Below are 20,349 nucleotides of genomic sequence, written 5' to 3'. Positions count from 1 at the left end.
TGTGAATATTCTCACGCGTGTGCATTGAAAATCCGTTAGATAATCGCCACATTTGCCCGCGCAAATCCACATTCACACAATATTCGCATTGTGCACTAATTGCCTTGATATTTAATCAGCATAATTTGAGAAGAGCATAAAAATAAGGCGAGATTCTCCGCAAGAAGAAGTAGAAAAAAATCCCAAACAAGTGCAAGAAGAAATTCAAATTGCCATCTCTCAGTTGCATTGAGGTGGAGAAGAATCACTTCCGTGTTGGGCGAGAGAGACAAAATAGAGGTGGAAAATGGCAAATGCTATATGGAGGTGTTGGGAGGTGGAAGAAAAAGTGGGTGCAAGAGGAGAGAAAGACGGCAAAAAAAATTATTTAATTTCCACAAACTACCATGATTGCCTGATCTAAATGCACTCGTGGTGCACCTGGACGGGGACGCAGGGAAGGGCGCCAAGTTGTGGCCACGTGAGAAGATTCCCATCTATTGTGAAGCTGAGCTAAGGTAGCTTCGGACGATTTTTATTGAAATGCACTCGACGATTTTCCCGCGCATTTTTACACTCCTCCGCGTGTTTGGACGATGGATACACAATGATTAATTAAGTTGAAGAGAGTCTCGCGAGACACCGATAGAAACACACTGTATGCACTTTTTTTATGCAATTAAATCACATTCGCAGATACATCTCCGCATATCTAGTGGTGGAAATGTGGCCTTATATTAATTTTTACCATCCATCTGACACTAATTGATTGTGTTGCATTTTCTCCTCTCAATTCCTCAACCTCTTCACTGCTTGGGTGTCTTTTGTATGCAGAATATGAGATGCATATTTGATAACTTCTCTCTTTTTTCTTCTTCTCCTACTACATACATTCTACTGTTAATTCCCGCTTGCAGCTTTACCTGTTTTTCAGCACCTCCTGCACACCATGTGAGTCCACCTGAGATTGAGAACTCAATAGACTAAAGAATTTTTCACTGAAACTCAATGGCGTTTTGCATTGAATGCATTATTTTCAAGATTAACGCTATTACCCCCGCAATAGTACTTGAAATTGCTTTAAAAGCTTACGATAAGAGATATTTCATTTTACTGTCTATGATTTAGATTTCCGTCGTGGTCTTATCTATCGATTGAAGATAACATTTATGACTAAATGCTAGGTGGACTATACAAGTGCAAATCAGTATCACTTCCAAAATGTTTTATGGAGAACCGACAAAAGAGTTTCGATCGAATTTTCGTATAGATTTATTGTTAGGCGTCACGTCCATTCAATCATTTTAATTGTTGTGTCTCCAATTGTACCTATTCTATGGTATGGCTATTTATGACTTTGTATCATCAATGAAATTTCAGAATGGAGCGGCTTTTTTCCAATTTCTGGTTCACTTCTGTGTTTTTTATTAATCTTGTTTTTTTAGGAGATGGTTTTTTTATTCAAAATTTTACAAAAAACCACCACAATTATAAAAAATCGAAAAATCCTGAAATGTTTCATATTTCTTTGTGGAGATATCCATCGGAATACCCATTAAATTTTCCAAGGATTTCAAGGGATGTAAAAAAGTGATCCCTTATAAGCATTAATCCACCAATTTGTAGATCACTCCTTGGTCTTTTCTTTCTCCATATCTAATCTTTGGGAACAAGTGTTAAGTTTCTCCATCGAAGCAGAAGCTGCCAAATGTTTAGGGATATTTCGGTATACAGAAAAAGAATATCAAAGGAGGTAGAAAATGATCCTTTTTGTCCAGTTACTGCGTGTAGTATGGAACAGGTCACTTTTGTCCCTTCACCAGTTGTCCTCATTCCTCACTCCATTTCATCCATTTGGGTTCTGTTAGGCATCAGTGCTATATTGAGGGCACAGTGGGAGAGTGACCCTTTGAAAAATCTCATTTTCTCGAGAGCATAGTGGAGATTTATGGCAGTGATTTTTGTGGTCAAAACAGTCCCTTTGTCCGGTGTGTTGTAATATTTCCTTCTGCTCTGAAAATCACACTCAAGGATTATCGATCATGTACAGGGTACTGTGGGAAAATTTGCAGGTGCAAATAAGCAAGTTTTGGGTTTATTTTGAGGAAGAAGAATGATATGGGAATTTCTTCCTGAATGTACAAGTATTTATATACAATGTGAAAGAGTTGAGGTGCACTATGTGGATGTTTTGTCTCGAGAACCCATCTCTCGAATTTGATTCTCAAGCAAGATTCCCAGATCCTCGCATTTGACCCGCACTTGCTCTAGGAATCTTCCCGTTCCGTGTGTGTGTTCCTCCATGTCACTTCTTGCAGGGAATTTTTTCACGTGGCTCTGTGGGGCTAAGTGAGGGAGTGAAGGAGATAGAAATGGCAAATCAAAGGTCGTCGGCGACTCCAAAATGCCAAATGGTGCTGCTGAACCTTCCATCCCAGAAGACAACAGTGTGGTGGAAACAGAAGAGAGCGCCAAAAGAGAGTGACGACAGTACGATGGACGTGAATTTGCAGTCCGAGCCATGCGATTGTTGTGCCCACGAGACTCGGCAGGGCCTCCCAATGCACCCAGTGCAAAGAATAAATATTGCTGTGCTGGATGCTTCGAGCACATCTCTCGATAATCATCAGGTTCTCACGAACTATATGTTGGTGGCAAAGAAGTCAGGGAGTTTTGGTGTTGTTGTGGATGCCATCGAGAAGGGGACACACTGTGTTCTCCCAGGAGTCCCAATCGTGGACTCGTGGATTGTTCCCTGTTTGTTCAGCGGTGACCCATGAAGTTATATAAATAGATCTATAACCTAATCCTACTTCCTCATCAATTGATACTTGTGCAAAAAATTGACTTTAACTATTTAGTTTCTCTCGAGAGAGCTCAATAAATTGTGGTTCAGTCAATTGTTTACCTCCACTGTCGTCCATAATATTGCTGGAACTTTCTTCGCAAAATTCTTCTATATGGTAAAATGAAGAAAAAATGAACAAAATCTGCAACTTATTTAAATCACAATTAACTTATGAAAAAAAAAAGCTTTGAACTCAATGAGATCAAAGTTCAATGAGAAAAAAATTAAGACAGCATTGCATGTAAATTAATAGAATTTAATCCTTTCTTCGTGGACTTTCTATGATCATTCTTGAATTGTGGAATTGCATGTAATCCACAAGCATGTTGTCCATTGTTTTCACCAAATGAATCTTCTCCTGAAGAAGTCCCGCTCCCAGTATAACTTCACACGGAAGTCAGTCAACAAAGTGGAAGGTACTCTTGGGAGAACAGATTTACGGCCTTAATCGCTCAAGACTGAGAAGATTTGTCTCTTCCCTCCTACCCACCCATCATCCACTTGTGGAGCACACAGAAGATCCCACGATAAAAGGCAAGAGCAAATTTTCTGCCGATACGACCATGAAAGAATTTACCAAGAAATTCTCTAATCTCTGCACGCTAATTCGAGGTGTTAATGCGCTGAGGTGGAAGCGAACCTCAATGTTTTGGAGCATAAAAGGGCGACGCTGAAGATCTGCCAATAAAATTAATTTTCATGAATTAATTCCCATTCATTCTCAAATGGGTGGGTTAATTTATTAATGGGGCGCCCGTGAGTGCTCCAGAATGAGGTGTAAGCAGAAGCAAAAGGAAAGGAGATATGAAGAATGCTAAAAATGAGGGAGGAAGAAGACAAGTTGGAGGAATAATAATTCATTGCGTAACTCTGACTGTTTGTTGCTTGTTAAATTTTATAGTCTTTAGGGTACGTGACAGTGTAACTTCTTGTGTTGTTTGTATCTCTGAAGGCATGTTTTCGTTCTTTCTCTCTCCACCACGATATTTCTTCTTTACTCTTGTACCATCAAATGTGTCTCAACAAATCTCTTCTCCGCTCCTTTTGAGCTTTTTATTCAATTTATTTATCAACGATGGCATCTCCTCTCTGTAGCTGCCGTTTCTCAAAAAGCGCGCACTCCAGTAACCAACAGAGACACATCAGAGGGACACCAAGTAGATTTATTTATTGAGCTGACCCCTAAACGAAGACAATTTGGTGCTCACAGGCACACAGAAATGGCTATCTCTCTGTGATTTTTGCTGTAATTTGCTGCAATGGAACGCACATACATATTTTTTATGGCTATACATATTTTTTCTTCTTCCAAAAATGCGGCAAAAGAGAAACCATAGCAAAAGCAACCCACTACTGTCCACATTAAAGAAGATACCGACTTAGGTAGTTTTTCATTTTACAGCGGCACCGATGTCAACACGTTGTCCACCCAAACAAACCATTTGCACTATGATGTCTTTATTGCATGCTTCTCCTACCGCCCCACGGATAGTTTCTTCTTACTTGGTCACAGTGCGGTCAAGTCGAGAATGAAAGCCCCGCTGTGCTCTCTAAATACATCCACTCTACCACCAATAAATCTTTCCTTGGAAAAATGTGCCTACACAAAAAAGGAGATGCCCGAAGAGAACATATTTTTTTTACAATACAAATTATAGCAAATTTTCAAGGTCTTCTATGGGCCAATTTTATAGGCTCATCCCCAATAAAGATTTCTCAGTAAACATCCAAAAATATTTTGACATTTTTTTCACAAATTAGTTTTTTTTTCGAAAGATTTCCTTTTCTTGTATCCATACAGATGAGTTTTAGCTATGTATTGGAGGAAAAGCTCATAGGTAACTTTTTAACGGTAAAACTCAAGCTTGATCCCAATGGATTACTTTTGAGACATGTAGAATTAATTTTGAACCTTTGTTTCCTCTTCCTGTCAAAAAAAAACATCCATGGAAATTCAGTGAAGAAGAAACATTTGCATAAAACTCACCGTTAGAAAATTACCCTCAAGCTCCTAGTGTTAAGATCCAGATGGTAAAAAAAAATATCCAAATTTTTCATCCATGGGAAAAAAGTCTCCGTGATTAATTCAGGGGACGCTCGACAAGGGTTGCGATCGTACGAGAAAAAAAATGATATCTCGGTCTTGGGAGAAAAAATCTTTTGCAGCCCTCACGGTGAAGGAAAATGCATCATCTAATTCAATTTCTAATGAGATGTACAAAGGGATGCGAGAGAAAAAAAGTATCCTCGTGATTCTTTTCATATGCAAAAAAATGCTTGAATAAATCACGGGGATCACGAGATCGTAGTGAGAAAAAATTGTAATATTTTTGACCTGTTTTTTTTTTACTGCGTCGTGGATCCCTTGCTGTCTTCCATGTCCCTCGAAGGTTTTTATGCCAATGAGTCAGAAACTACCCCTGAATTTTATTACCACCAAAGGGACATGGGTTTCTCCTCACCCCACAGACGTGTCACAAAAAAAGATCGACCGGGAGAAAGAAATTGTCGACCGATGCCAGGATATTTCAGTTTATCCTCGTTGTTTGGAGTGAAAAGATCTTTGGTGAGACCTTTCGTTGTGAGTTTTGTATGAAAAGTGCCTCGAAAAAATTCACTAAATTGTAAAAATAAGAACTAAATACTAAAAATAAAAAAAGAAAAATGTTCTCAACCAGTGATGACGCAGGTTTTCGTTCCTTAGAGCGTAAGTCTCAAATGAATTTCATGAAAAATGTTTGATATATACCACCTAAAGCAGAAAGTTTTAAACGAATAAAGCTCTACACGAGTGTGACATAGTCTGGTTAAAAAAATAACAATATTTCTCCACAGCTGAATGTGCTTAGGAATTTTTACAAAGTGTTTTCACCAGAGAAATTTTCATAGTCTAATGCGCTTCTCAAACTTGAGGCACTTCCACATTTATTTTACTTGACCTTTATTATGTGAATTTTGTCAGTTAGTTACAGTTTTCATGGAAGTTCTGAATATTTGATCAAGTGATGATAACACTTAAGTCAGCATTATGTGATCTCCCAATGGCGACTTTCACGGAAGATCCGTGAAAAACAAGATCGAAACAACGAATTGCAAAATTTATTAACAATTGAATAAATAGGTCGTGTTTACGTATCGATGGCTATATGTTTTTTTTCTTGTTAAACTTCTATTGATATTAAAAAAAAAATTATTTACTCTAATTCTCTCTTCATTTTTGGTTTCAAAAATATCTTTTTTGTCGTAGTAAAACTACATGAAGCTAAAGAATATTTTTTCTCAAAAATCTTAAATATTAATTTTCAATTTGTTAAACTTAAAATTATGTACAAAACGATAAGAACAATAATGCATGCGCGAACAATTTGAGAATCCATAAGTTTGTGTGTTCACTGCGGAACTTATGGGGCAAACCGTCGGGCGGGGGTGCTTGAAATCCAAATAATGTGTGGCTCGCGGTCAAATGATCCCAAGGTGTGAGCAAATGAGAGAGTGGCATTTGCCTGCCGCCCGCATATGCCGCCTTTCCCAGATAAAGCGTCCACATTGTCGCATTTATAATTATTATATATTTTATTATATGCACAAGCCACACGGGGCAGCCGGTGGGCTCGAGGGTTAGGAGAGAGTTTCATGATAATTTTGGTTTCGTTGTCACCTCGTTCCACTTCTTATTTACATTTGTGTGTTGCGTTACAATGAAAAAGTAATACGGCTTTTTTTTGGGTGGTGATTTCCATGCACGGCCCCACTTGCGCCCACAGCTCACGGGGCCGAGTCGGTGATAAGAGGACCCTCTGAGTTGGGCTGATTGTTGACATTCTACCTGGTGGCGATGGCCTCCAGGTCATGTGTTCTTTCTAACGAGGAAATTGTTGACGCTACCTGGGGGAATTATCGGTATTCTCTACACCGACCCTGCTATGGAGTTTATGTAGAAATTAGTGGAAAGCCCAACTGTGGGAGTCACCAGAATATCAACGTGAGTCCATGGGCAAATATCTAAACAGCTTTGTTTGTACCGTGAATATTGTGACAGTTTTGTGTCCGCCTACGCAATAAACTTTAGTTAAATATTTGCACCATCAATTAAGGTGGCCTGATAACGGCCTCTCCACCACCGGGCAATGAGCGACTATTGGTTAGAAATTTATTCATCCATATACGTGGTGAATAAACACTAAATTCACGACGTCAACAGCAATTGTCCAAATACATTTACCATTTTACACAATGACTACGCTGGTGCTATTCGCGTGGAAAGATCGCTTTTTTCAGCATTATATATACATTTTTTTAATCTCTTATCTCAAGAAAAAAAATTTTCTAGGAAATATGAATTAATTCGTCCGCACAAAATTGCCACGTAATTTAGTTGTGCAATTAATTAGTCATTTCTCAGAAAAGAAATGACCATAAAGCTCTTAACACCATAAAATAATAAAATTGTCTTCTAAATACCTATACAGTTCATGGCGTAAACCCGGATATAAGAATATTTTCCAAATTTTTTTTCAGAGCAGTTTTATTTTAAGAAAAGAAAACTTCTTGAGTTTTCTGCTCTAAAATTTTAATAAAATAAATAAAAGTTTTTTAAAGTAAAATAATAAAATAAATAAAAGTTTTTTAAACCAAGAAATATATAAATTTACCTTGTTCTGAAAAATATTCTCTAACTGCTTTCTTTACCACAATAAATTTGAAATTCAATCGATTTTCCCAGGGATATCTCGGTTGTCTGGTAAATTGTACCAAATTACTGTTCTTCGGCAATATTTAGCCATAAATGATGTCCCCTCTTGATGTGGAAAAAAAATCACCAACCTCTCCATATGCCATGTTATGTATTTTTCGACCAATATTTTTCTCATCTCATTTTATCAACCCTGTGATTTGTTGATTAGGATCATTTCTGGCGTTGTGTATCGAATTGATGAAACAATTTATCGAGGGCCTCTGTGTGTTTCTTCAGCGAGAGAAAATTGTTGTGCGGCAGCAATTTTCCATCAATTTTCCGTACCCAATTTCTACGATGCGGCAACAACAACTTGTCACAATTTTTCCACCAACCGTGCAATATTCATGAATTTTCTCATGTGATTCTGATGGGATGGAGAGCATTCAATTGATACTTTGTCATTTATAGCTGGAGGGAGTTTTGGACGATTGAGAAGATTGCCTACTGTAATGGGAAATAACCAAAAATAGCATAAGATTTTTTTTCGATCAAAAATAAAGCAAGACTGAGGCTGAGTTTAAGATTTATTTTCTGAGATTTCTTTGGACAGAACTCTTGTTATTCTTTAAATGAATATCCACAAAAGTTATAGTTGAAAAAGTTTTACAAATATATTTAAAAAATCAGTTTAGTCCTTTTAAAATTGATCAGGGTACATCTATGTATTTCTGACCCTGTTGTTGTAGCCTCCACCCAATCCATCTGCAACACTTCACATCTGCAGAAAAATGAATTGTGTGAAATGGTTGCTGGCCACGAGAAGAAAATGTTTGATTGTCACTGTCCAAGGGGTGATGATTGTAAAAACCACCCTCAATCATTTTTGGCCTTAGGAGGTGAAGAAACTGCACTGGAGGGTTCGGAAGAGGGATGTGAATGAGACATTTTTGCAAATGTCGCTCCAGAGAAATTAGCTGTGTGACCACAATGATCAAATTGATGCATTAGTAGAGGAGGGTTTCCAAGGGGACTCTCACCCTCACTATACATTTCTTAAATTCTTTATTCTAGGGATTTCCAATGAAAGTCCATCCAAAAAGTTTTAATTAATTTAAACGAATATTCGTTTTCCATGCGTTAAGGATAATCAACTTGCAAAATATGGGATTTTTTATGTTAATTAATTATATTTAAAGATACAAAACTTTTTTTAATTAATAATTTCAATAAAATAAATGCTCTTTGATCGTCTTATTCACTATAATCTATCGACAGCAAAAAACACTCATTCTTTTCAATGAACGGAAGCCAGAATAATTTAATAGCTTACTTCTTATTCAATTGCAATAGCTGTGAACTTTTACTTGTGCACCACATGTAATTAGCGGAAGGGTGCAAATTGAATGATAAAAATAGGATATTGGATAAAATGCAGCATCCTTTCCATGGTGACAGGCGTCATGCAATTTGTGTTATTTAATTTGTCTATATAATACTTTTTCGCAATTTTGGCTTTGCCTCGACATTCTGGACTTTAAATTACTTAAAATTAGTTAATTTCAAAAAATATTAATTGACATTTTTATTGCATGACCTCAACAGGGATTTGCTTTTAAAATTTTCACGGGAAATTCGTACAAAAATGTTATATTTATTGTAGTTGTAGATGTGGTAGTTGTGAAGGGGTGTTGGGTTGGTTCGAATGGGACTGCCAATTTGAAGGGTATGAGGTCGGACATCTCTATTTGTGCAGGACAAACTCAGACTGACCAATGGTCAGCACATGCGCGCTGAGGGGATGCAGGAATGTTTGAAAAGGAAACGCCCCGAGAATCCTTTTTGCAAGATTTTCTCCTTGCACGAGAGGTGGTATCCTCATGAGTGAGATGGGACTATTGAAAGTTTCTAAACAATGGTCCAGGAGGGTTTTTGGATTCTCTCGCTCTCACGCCAGAGTGTCGATCTTTTGCCATTTTCTCTCTGCTGTACCATATGCCCGAACTGTGTGCTCGTTGGATTTTCCACAGCAACCCCTCAAAATTGATTAATTTTTGCCCCATACGTGGACACACTAATGTAATGCCATGGTAGTGTGGGCAAAAAAGGTACCGTATTTTATGCTGAGGGTGGTGCATTTGTCCATTGAAAATATTTCGCTTTGTGTGACAAAATGGGTACAAAGGAACATTTTTGGCCTATGTTGGCCCATGTATTTATTTGTACCTCTTTGAAGGGATAAAATGTGCAATGCAATAACGTTAAAATATTTTCTCGTTGAAGTATCGAAATTTTCACGCTAAACCCATGCAGCTCGTACATAGTGTTGCAAATAATATTTAATGCTATATTGGTGGATTTGCGTTCAAGGGGGAGGTGGTGGTGGGGGTGTGATGGAGTGGGCGCAGAGCCAAATTCTCTGGGATTAACAAAATCACCCCGAAGAGCTTAACACATATATTGCCATATTGGCTGATGAAGAATTTCGTGTAATTTAATAAAAGCCCACACTCTGAGGGTGAAAGTTCCCTTTGGTCTGATTGAGGGCATTGAGGGGGTGGTGTGGTGGTCACAATTGGGAATTGAGACAGACGATCGAAACCCCCTCTAAAACCCCAAATTTTATACCATCTGCGGAACCTTAGAATAAGAAGAAAGAAGCAAAGGAATGTCCTCGAGGAGATGATGGTGATTCCTATTGGAAAAGTTCGCGAATTGAATTCGTTGACAAATTCCCATACTTCCTCCCCTTCCTGCTGTATCCTTTTTGTTTATCTTGTTGTTTGGCTCAACCCAACTCAGTCACCACAGGGCGTGGGATGGGGTATGTGTGTGTGGCAAAGCCAAAAATCCCTGAGGCAATGGACAAAATTCTTGGGTCAATTTGCAGATAACGAAAGTTTTGTGGATTGAGGGAAGAAACTCGTTGGGTGAGTTAAATCCCTGAGAGCTCTCCGAAGTGGTCGAACCCACACCCTTTGGCACCACGTCCTCAGCCAGGTGCCTCGGTGTAAATGCGATGTTAGTGGGAATATCCGCGTACTCAAACTTTCCGCCACAGCCTTCATCCTTTTGGCCTATTTAGCTCAGATCGTCCCACCCACTCCCAATCCCGAGAGATCCTTGCTAAGGAGAACAAGTTGAAGTGAATATTGTTTAGTGGGTTTCATCCCTTGAAGCGTATCCGAAAATTGTGCGAGTGTGCGAAGTTGTGAGACAAGAAGGACTTTCATTTGGTGGTAGGAGGACCAATTTGTTCTTCGTTTTGTGCTCCTATTGAGTCGTATATGTGTGTGTATATGCATGAAGACTAAAACTTTGGTCTTTTGCTGGATGGAAGAAAGTACAAGAAGCTGTAAGAAAACTTTCGTGGGAGTTCATAAACAAAAGGCGAAACTAATCCCTTTTCGAGCGTATTACAAGCAATCCACACATCTCTCGACCGATCTGCCTCCACTTGATATCTTTTCCCGAAATACCCCTCTCTTGCCCAAATGGAAATCACAGTCCTTGTATTATTTATTTTCCTCATTTTATCTTCAATCCCACTTTTGTGCCCTCTTCTGATTACTCAACTTCAGCACGGAAAAATCATTCTCTCCCACCCCAACAATTTCCATATTAATATCCCCCGGTCAGACGAGAGGAGCAAACTCCTCTCATATCGCCTCGAGGGATCAGAGAGAAGAGCCACCGAAAATCTGTACTTAATTTCTTTTTGCACGAAAATTGTGATCAATTCAGAAATGTATTTATTGCCTGTGGAGGCACATTACAATCACTCAGGCACTCTCTGCAATGGAGAAGGGTGTCGGTCCAAGAACCACCAGTATTACACAAGCAAGTGAATCTAATTGTGGCAAATATAGAGAAGACCTCGAAGACATATTCTTATCTTCACTTTCGGCATCCACTATCATAAAATATATTCTCTGATTAACTTTGCAGTAGGCAAAAATATCTACATTTATTTCTTCTTATACTTGAAGAAGCAATCAACATATACCCAAAAATCACATTTACCACCCAAATTGGCGACACAGAATTTCCAGGGAGGAAATAAACAAACAACTCCATGGTATGCCCCATGTGTACAGGTTTACCCCAGTTTACGCGAAAATTCAAAAAAATTAAAATCTCTTTTTTTACTTCGGTTATATGAAGAAAATTTTGCTTTTAATTTTATATTAATTCCGTGAATTTAAAATCATTTAAAAGTTTCAGTTGAAACAATTACCAAAAAATTTTGTTCTAAAATAATTAAGATTAAAGTTTCTCTTGCTTACAAACTTTTACCATATTACTTTAAGATGAAAGGAAAATTAGATCTTTCCATTCTTTTTTTTAAATTTTATAAAGGCGTAATAAAAATTCTGTGTATTTCCGACATAAATTATCACCCTTATGGACCTGAAGAAGGGGCTGAACGCATGAAAGCAAAAATCTTAAATTAATAAAAAAGACTACACAAAAAAAAACAAACTTAAAATTTTTTAAAGATTTTTTTTCTGATTTTTATTCTTGCGTTCATTGAGTAATACCTGTAAAGTCTGCGAATAAGGCGAAAGCAAGACTGAGAGAGTGAGATCAATTGAGGGTTTGAGGTGGATGACAAATAAATCCAAGTGCGAGATTTTATTACCTCCTTCTACTGCTTCATCGTGGCGGAGGCAACAGAGGCCAGAAGGAGTGAGAATTACCCAAGCAAGTGTGAGTGGCAAAGACATTCGAGAGTTCTTGACACTAACGGCCAGGAGAAGATATTTAATGTATTTCAGTGTAGAAATGGTTTTTCTCCGAGGGTGGTTTTCTGGGTGGCACAATTGTACGAACATACATGTATGTATGTCGTATGCTACCTCCCAATGACCTCGAGGTCATTCCCAGTGGCCGTTCAATTGAATGGTATAGCGGTGGCAAGAATCCAATAGAATTAATATCAATTTCCCACCTTTCTCCTCGTACTATAATTCAGTAATTTAATTATCCTATTTGTTTTGTTCTTTGCTCTCTTTCTCGGGTGATTTATTGAATTGCTGACCCACCCCATAGATTCCGATACATCAGCAGACACACCTGAGGGAAGTCTTCAGGACATCCTGACGTGTGGATCGTGTCAGAAGACATTCGCTCTATCGGATATTGTTCGTTTCATCCAGCACAAAGTCAATCAATGCAATAAAGAGAACTATGGGCAGTGTTTTAGTCAAGGTGAGCCAATTATTTCTTTGCAGCTAGAGTTCTTGAAATGTAATTAAAATTGATATTGCAGGTGGAGCTCCAGGTGATAGAGATGCAGACGATGGGCGACCACTAAGCTTAGTGAATACACGACGACCATCAATATCGGCACCCATTTCAGCGCGAAAACCCTCAGGATCGCGCGTTCATTCACCACCACTTTCAAGTCCTGCCGAACTCCTTCTTGGTGATGGAGGATCCTCGAGCACACCAAAGAAACTCTCAGACGGTGAGTACTAAATTCTCAAGTCTATTGGTTCTACCATAGCCCCTAGTTGCATAACAAGAACGCCCTTTTAAAATTTGATTTATATTCGTGGGATTTTCGATGCCTTTTTCTTATTTCCGGTTAGGCTTTCAGTGGTTGGTAAAAAAAAACAAATTAAACGGTTAGGTAACTATTCAGGAATTCGAATCTTCACAGCAATTCAAAATTTTTCTTACCACTTTATTGCTGAAGTGATTTTTATTTTACGAACTATATCCTTTTCATTTTTTTAACCAAATAGACATATAGCATGTATTGGAAAAAATTATATCGCTACCTGTCTACCTGTTTAAATGAGCGAATTTTTATGTAATTTGCTTTCTTTCCTGCATTATACCTAATGAAATATACATAAAGTTGCTTAGAAAACTTGCCTTCCAACATGCAATCAAAGTAGAGAATAGAAACATTTTTTTTGAATAATAACTCTAATTTTTAGACAATGATCCGACAACCCCAGTACGAAGGGCTCAACTTAGCAGCCCCCTCGGATCGAGCAGCTTGGATGAGGTCAATAAAGCAGATGATGTTGAAATAAAGCAAGAACGGATGGACACGAGTTCCAGCCACGGTGAGGAGAGTCCTCTCGTGGACTGCAAAAATCCTGCCAAGAAGCTGAGGACTCAAGTTGCAGATGCAGAATCCAACACAATGAATACCGGTGAGTGTTGACTCCCCTCCAAAAGTCTGTCAATCAAAAATGCAAGAGGCAAAACATCCCTCTCTGCTGTTGTTAAATAATTGGGATGCTGGAGGGATTTTTTATCGACTTTTGCGCCACATCTCGCAACGAATATGGATTCATCTCACCCCCTTTTGGACATATCAATTACATTTAATTAAATATTCATGCTTAACCCTTTGACATTCGGTGGCAAATGCCATGGATATCAACGGTGGACATTGATTTTTTTCTTTTTAATTAATTCCCAGATTAATTTCTGAAAAAAATCGTTAAAGTCATCTGTTAGATGGGATTGGGTTCCTAAAAATTCCATATGGAATGACCTAGATAGGAAGTTATGAAAAAATAAATTTTTTTTTTGCAAAAAAAAATCGCATAGATGAAAATCTCTGTACTCAGACAGTGTGTTGTATTTTCTCTTGAAGTTCTTTCATCGTTTCACGATTAAAGTGGAGATTCTGTGTGATTTGGGAAAGTCTTTGAAATTAAGAGATGCTGTACGGTGCACTCAAAGAGATGCACATCAGGGACGTCAGTTATTTAAATTACAGACACAGAGTGTAGAAAAGGAAAGACTGAAGAGAGATGTAAAAAACAATTCAACCGCAGATGTCCGGCGCTATCGAAGCCAGGAATCTCTCCGTTCTTATTATGTAGCCAACAAACACAGAAAAACGATTAAACAAGCGACTGAGACACTCCTGGGCGCGTTTTGCGAAACAATAGATTCATCCACGGGGGTTTCACATGAGGGTGCACCACGGGGGTGGGTGGGGTGGTGGTAGCGCGGTAAAAAGAGCCCCGAGAACCTGAACCCCTATCGTGTGCTATTTTCACTTCTGCGTCCGTGGATGATGGGAAAGAACAAAAAAAGAATGGAAAATTTAAATTCGTCAAATTCATGCAATTGTTGGCCTCTTTCTCTTTCCCACTCACCAATTGCGGATAATGAGTCCTCTTCCAATTCCCTAGCCATGTCACTCTCTTTTTTTATAGTTCTGTTTATTCCAAAAGGTTAAATGTTCAAAAGAGCGTACGGAGATCTCGACATCCTGACAAAGTCTTTTGTTCCCTCCACTCATCATTCAATCAGGGGGTGAAAAACTGCATAATCCTCCTCCTACTCTATATTTTTCTCTATATATGCAACACAGTTGGACATTAACCACACTAACTAGGATCTAGCTTTTTATGTAAATCGAAACCTAAGACACTAGACCTGAAGAATATATTAGATCAACGCAGCCTGATAAATAAAACAGAATATCTATATGAAAATTTTTATTTTTTTTTAAATTTAATTTTGAAATAAATCCAATTTTTTTTATTTTCTAGATTTTTTTTATTCTTTCTGTATTTTAAAAGTTTTATTTTTTTGAAATAAAAACGTAAATTAAAGCATTTTGCATGATGTGCACACTTTTTAAAAGCTTTGCTCTAGTGGAGGATTAAAAATTTAAACATATTGTACACGAGAAGAATTAGCGACAACCTGAAAAGCATTCTTGCTTTCAATGACATGAATTGAGAAACCCTCTCTTCTAAAATTTTCCCCTTAGAACTTTTTTTTTATTATTTCAATAGAGGAAAAGTATGATTAGCGACATTGCGAGTTTCATCGTTCTTTTTTCACCACATTTTTCTAAGCCTCTCATTCTCTTGATCCACATTAGCTCTTTCAATAAAAACGGGGGTGACACAGACGACAGAAGGGCTGAATTCATTGAAAAATTTACAATTGAGAGGAATGTAGGTTAAAGGGTTTCGGCAGACACAATACGGATAAACACGAACAATCCCAGCGGATGGAACATCAATGTCCAGTTTTATGAGAATTAGAGTGGGCTTTCGAAAAAAAAGAGTACTCCTCTAAATTATTAACATTGACCTTTCACCCCCTATTTTGGAAACATTTTCCTGTTGAAAGGGACTTATTTTGAATGGATGCTGCAGAGAGATTAATGCAATAGGAAAATTTTGTGTTTTTTTTTATTTTTTTATTTCTTCGGACTTCCTGTCTCGTCTGGTGCAATAATCCGAAATTCCTCGTACGATGTTTTTGGTCCTTCTTCCCCGCAAATCTATTCTCACTGAGGGGATGAGTGATGTGGCAAGATAATATATTTATTCTCATCTTTCGTCCTTTTTATGTGTATGCCAGCTTAACGAAATATTTTCGTCTTGGCACGATGTAAGGAAAGGGACTTTTTATGAACTCCACTCCAGCCCGAATCTGACCTCATCATTTGCATAAGTCCTCACCCTCCTTATGTGCGCGAATGGATGTTTCCTGTCCATCTTTCTCGTGAAACAGGGTGACAATTTCCATTATTCTTCTCAATATCCCTTTTTAAAGAAAAAAGTGCCAAAAATTGCATGTAAAACCACAGATAATTCCTCGTGGCAACAATAAATCTCACCCCCTTGTATTTGGAGGTCAAATAAGAAATTTTTTCCACAGAGGGGTGAGAAATATTTTGGGGGTTGGTTTACTAGAGAATCTCTGAATTGACTCCTATAGGAGGTGATTTTCACCCTCCCATGCACCCCCAATTTTCCATGAAAATTCCTCATCAATCACCCTGTTGCCAGAGCCACCCCAGAGTATTGAGATGGTGTGCTTCCCGAAGGGGGTGGCTCGGAACATATGAATGCCCATAGAGCTATTATCCCAATAAAGCACATTGTCCATGCTACTTATGCTTCGACCCTTCCGGGGGATCACAGTGCCAGTTGTCGGCAAGCATCACATAAAAGCCACCCCCGACCAAATCCACTCCAAAATCAAGCCACAGTGTCACATAGACATTTATTTCCGGATATCCTCTATCTGTGGCCAATTCACAAAATTATGATGGAATTTCCGTCAAAATTGTTTTCTTGCCTCAAATTGTTTTTATTGCCACTTCCGCTGGGATTTTATGATGGTTTAACCCCCCACGAAAAAGGGGTTTTTATTACAAGAAGATTACTTTCTGACGATTGCATATTGTACATTTTCCTATGTAGATTAAGAAGTTAATTCTTTGTATAAATCTGCAATTAAGACGAATAAATTCTTGAATAAATTGATTAAATTAGTTAATCTCGCATCATAAGATATTTTTGAATCTTAAAAATTTTATATAATTTTATTCAAAGCTACTTCTTTTTTTAACATTTTCCTCTAATAAATTGTTAGCTAAAGGGCCATAGAATTGTTCTAGAAAATTACAATACTTCAATTAATTCAAAAGAATAATGTAGTTATTGATAAATTGCTAATTTAGAATGTGAAAAAAATGACCCCGCTTGATTAGTGTCATGTCATTCATGCGTATGCGAAGCGAGCGAAATAAAAAAAAAACTATACATGTTCATAAAAAAGCAAAGAGTATTCATGGCAGAAAATTTATTAAAACATGGTCAACCCCTTGTTCAAATGTACTGGTGATTATCCACGTGGCCAGTTGCATAACGTGTAACAAAGAAGATAGGAATTAAAGAGAGGATTCTCAACCCTTGTACATCCATCGGAGGGGTGTCTTGTTAAGGGTTGAAGAGGCCACTGTAGGGCCCAGAATGAGCTGCGACAATAAAAAAAGATCCAAAGTGTGTATAACATGTCCAAAAATCTTCACATACCTATTATATTACCTCACGCGTGTTGGATGGCGGCAAAAAAGGGACAAGAATTAAAATGAGGATGATGCCCGCTGCATAATTCACTTTCTCAAACTGGCTTCCTTGGAAGGGAAAGGAGTCAAGATGGGAAGAAGAAAAAAAAGCGGTGGTGATTGTTTAACGTTAGGGAATTTAACTCTCCCTTTCGGGGTTGTTAAATGGTTTGATGATGGAAACGGAAACGCGACAGTCACGCGTCTGGCATAATAATTAACCTTCTTCGCCACTCTTCTCTTTTTTTCTTATTGTACCGCCCTTACCCTGGATCTCTACAATGTGGTTGGATTACGAAATGGAAGGAAGCAACGGTATAAGCATATGATCGATTCCTCCAGGATATAGCCATTTGAGTAGAGAAATTATGTTATTTGAATATTGTCAAAAACCCTTCAATAACTTACTTTTCATCTGGAATAATCACACAGTTTATTTATTTATTTCTTCTCCCTCGGTTAAATTCAATATGTCATCGTGTCATGACCAACCTGTTTTATCCATCCTCCCATAGAAAACCCATCCACCCCATCCGTAACTCAATTTGAAGCCACTCTGTGATTGACGTAGAGAAACTGATATTTCTCAAATATTAATATTATGACGAAGGAATGAATTGTTCTTCATTCCGTCTTGCCCACTGTTCACAGACTCGTGTCTCTTCTCCATGGTACACCCTTCGGGGGGTTTGTTTGGAGAAAATATTCATGTGACGATTTTTCACGTTTTTCCCTCCCAGTCTCGATCCATCTCATTTAGCTCTCCTTTTTGCATATTTTTACACCCTCCCCATGGTTGACTCTATATATATTTTTGGGAGGAAGTCCACGAAATGGACATGAAATTCAATATCATGGAAATAATTTTCCAACAATATTTTTCCACCACCCCCAATCACACCACAATCCATTAGGAATTTTTGAGAGGAGAAATTTTATTTTTCCCTTCCCTAAAAAACATATAAATGTACGAATATACATACAATCTGTTCACCTTATAAGTGATTTTCTCAGTATGATTCACGATAATCGCGGAACTCTCGCAGAGAGGAATATTTTCCACTTAGAAGCATGCAGGGGCAGAAGGGCAGGAAAAAAAAAGTAGCAACAGTAATTGAATTCTCTCTTTAAAGGGAAGTTTCTCTCCCTTCTAAATGAATGAAAATTGTCGGGAAAGTTTTGCTAACCGGGAAGTAAAATTCTTCCACAAAAGAATTTTCCTCCGGTTTGTGTATACTTATGTCAGATGGAAAAATCAATGCAAAAACTTAAGAGGGAAAGTTTTAAAATAAACTTCAAGTTAAAGCAATTGAAGACATATTATTCAAATTAAATACGTGGGAAATTGTCGTTAAGGACTCTTTGGTAAAATATTAGAATTGCTATTTTATGGAATATTAGTTAAACAAACATGTTTGATTATAACGGATATTTTTCTAGCTATCTATTAGATATCTGTGTGATGAAGGTTTCTTGATAAAAGTAATTTACTCAAGGAAAGGTTAAATTAAAATCATTAAATAAAGCAGAATAAAATGCTTTTCACCATTTTTCCATTCAGGGAATATTCCTACTTTAGCCACCAATTTTATGATTGGATATTTCGGTTTCCCATGCTATATTCTTAACATCCAAAATATATAGAATGTATATAGCACACTGATGCTTCCAGTGTGGACTGAGAATTTCTCGCGATGGTTTGGGGTGGAGAAGACTTTTTTTTAGGCACGAGGGAGGGTGAGTGTGTGACCGCGTGGTGAAGGATTTTGCGTTGAATACAAATGATATGGGTGCAAAAAAATGAAATCCCCGTGGTTGGGAGTGAAAGGCATCCCTAATGTGGCTTCTCTGTCCCACACACTCCAATGTTTTTTTTTTGCTTTTCTTATTGGTGGCAGATGGTTTCCTTCCATCATCGTCTCCAAATGCTCCTTCTGCAGAGGAATCCTTGGGTGAAGAGACAGTGTGAAGACAAAAAAGTGAATTGTGCTAGACGAATTCGGACTTTCAATTTTACCCACAGTGGCTCCAATATTTTTTGCCATCCCCAAATATAGAGAAAAATTTCGTGGATGGTGAGGGAATAAGACAAATTTCCCTCCAGTTCTCCCATATTGGTTGTGTATAGTCTCTCCTTACCATCTCTTGGGGGCGCGTATGTGGCCAGCTGTGCGCGTCGTCATGGGCAAATTTAAAGTCGAAAACTACCACCACCCACCGAAGAAGTTGTACGCAACCCTCGGATATTTGATGACACTCTGGGATCGCTCTAAAGGGAAAATTCTTCGCCACTCTGGCCAATGCTATGAAGCATATCAATAAAAATGTACAACAAGGGAGATATTGGAAAATTTTACACCGCCAAATGACAAAGCTACATATATACGAGGGTGTTAATGGGTGTCCAATATGTGACTACAATAGCAAGGAAAAATATCACTTTAAATAGTACCGTATACTAAAAAAAATTGAAACCATGGAAAGGGGGGGAGAGGGAATTTTTTATATGGGAAAATCTTCACCATCTTGCCAATATTTGCGCACATTTTCGCCTAATTGAATGACGCTGCCTCCATAGCATACATCTCTCTCCCCTAATTTGGATTCCGTGAGACTTTTCATCTGTTGGATGCCTTTCTTTTCAACGGACTGTGGTTTTACACCATTCATAAATCACATGCAAAGGTCTTGGTGGGAAAATGTGGTCTCCCATGGAATTTCTCTTCGTGGCCAGAAATAGTGAAATCACCTCTTTCACGGTTTTTGCGTGTCGAGACAAAAGATCGCATTGGACAGAGCTTGAGGTGCTCCATAAAAGAGGAGGGACAATTGGAGCGAAATGGGAGTACCGAGTATGATAATATCACTTGAGAAAATGTCATTGGCACAGTAGAAAACTCGCAATGGAAAAGAGTTTGAACTAGAAAAACTCTCGACTATCCGTTATAATGCATTATAATGTGGTTGGTTGAAAATGAAAAATTGCTTATATAAATA

The 20,349-nt window shown here is 38.0% G+C and overlaps 1 protein-coding gene across 1 annotated transcript in view; it reads left to right on the top strand.

Moving 5' to 3' along the window:
- Nucleotides 1-20,349, top strand: part of LOC129797365 (B-cell lymphoma/leukemia 11A) — a 33,970-nt gene that overhangs the window by 8,247 nt on the left and 5,374 nt on the right. Inside the window, exons 2-4 of the mRNA XM_055839829.1 lie at nucleotides 12,555-12,713; nucleotides 12,775-12,972; nucleotides 13,451-13,672. Coding sequence (XP_055695804.1) covers nucleotides 12,555-12,713; nucleotides 12,775-12,972; nucleotides 13,451-13,672 — 579 coding nt within the window. The remainder of the gene's footprint in view (nucleotides 1-12,554; nucleotides 12,714-12,774; nucleotides 12,973-13,450; nucleotides 13,673-20,349) is intronic.

The sequence above is a fragment of the Lutzomyia longipalpis genome, chromosome 1 (genome assembly GCF_024334085.1).
Source record: "Lutzomyia longipalpis isolate SR_M1_2022 chromosome 1, ASM2433408v1".
Taxonomy (NCBI): domain Eukaryota; kingdom Metazoa; phylum Arthropoda; class Insecta; order Diptera; family Psychodidae; genus Lutzomyia; species Lutzomyia longipalpis.
This window is presented reverse-complemented; position numbering and strand designations above follow the sequence as displayed.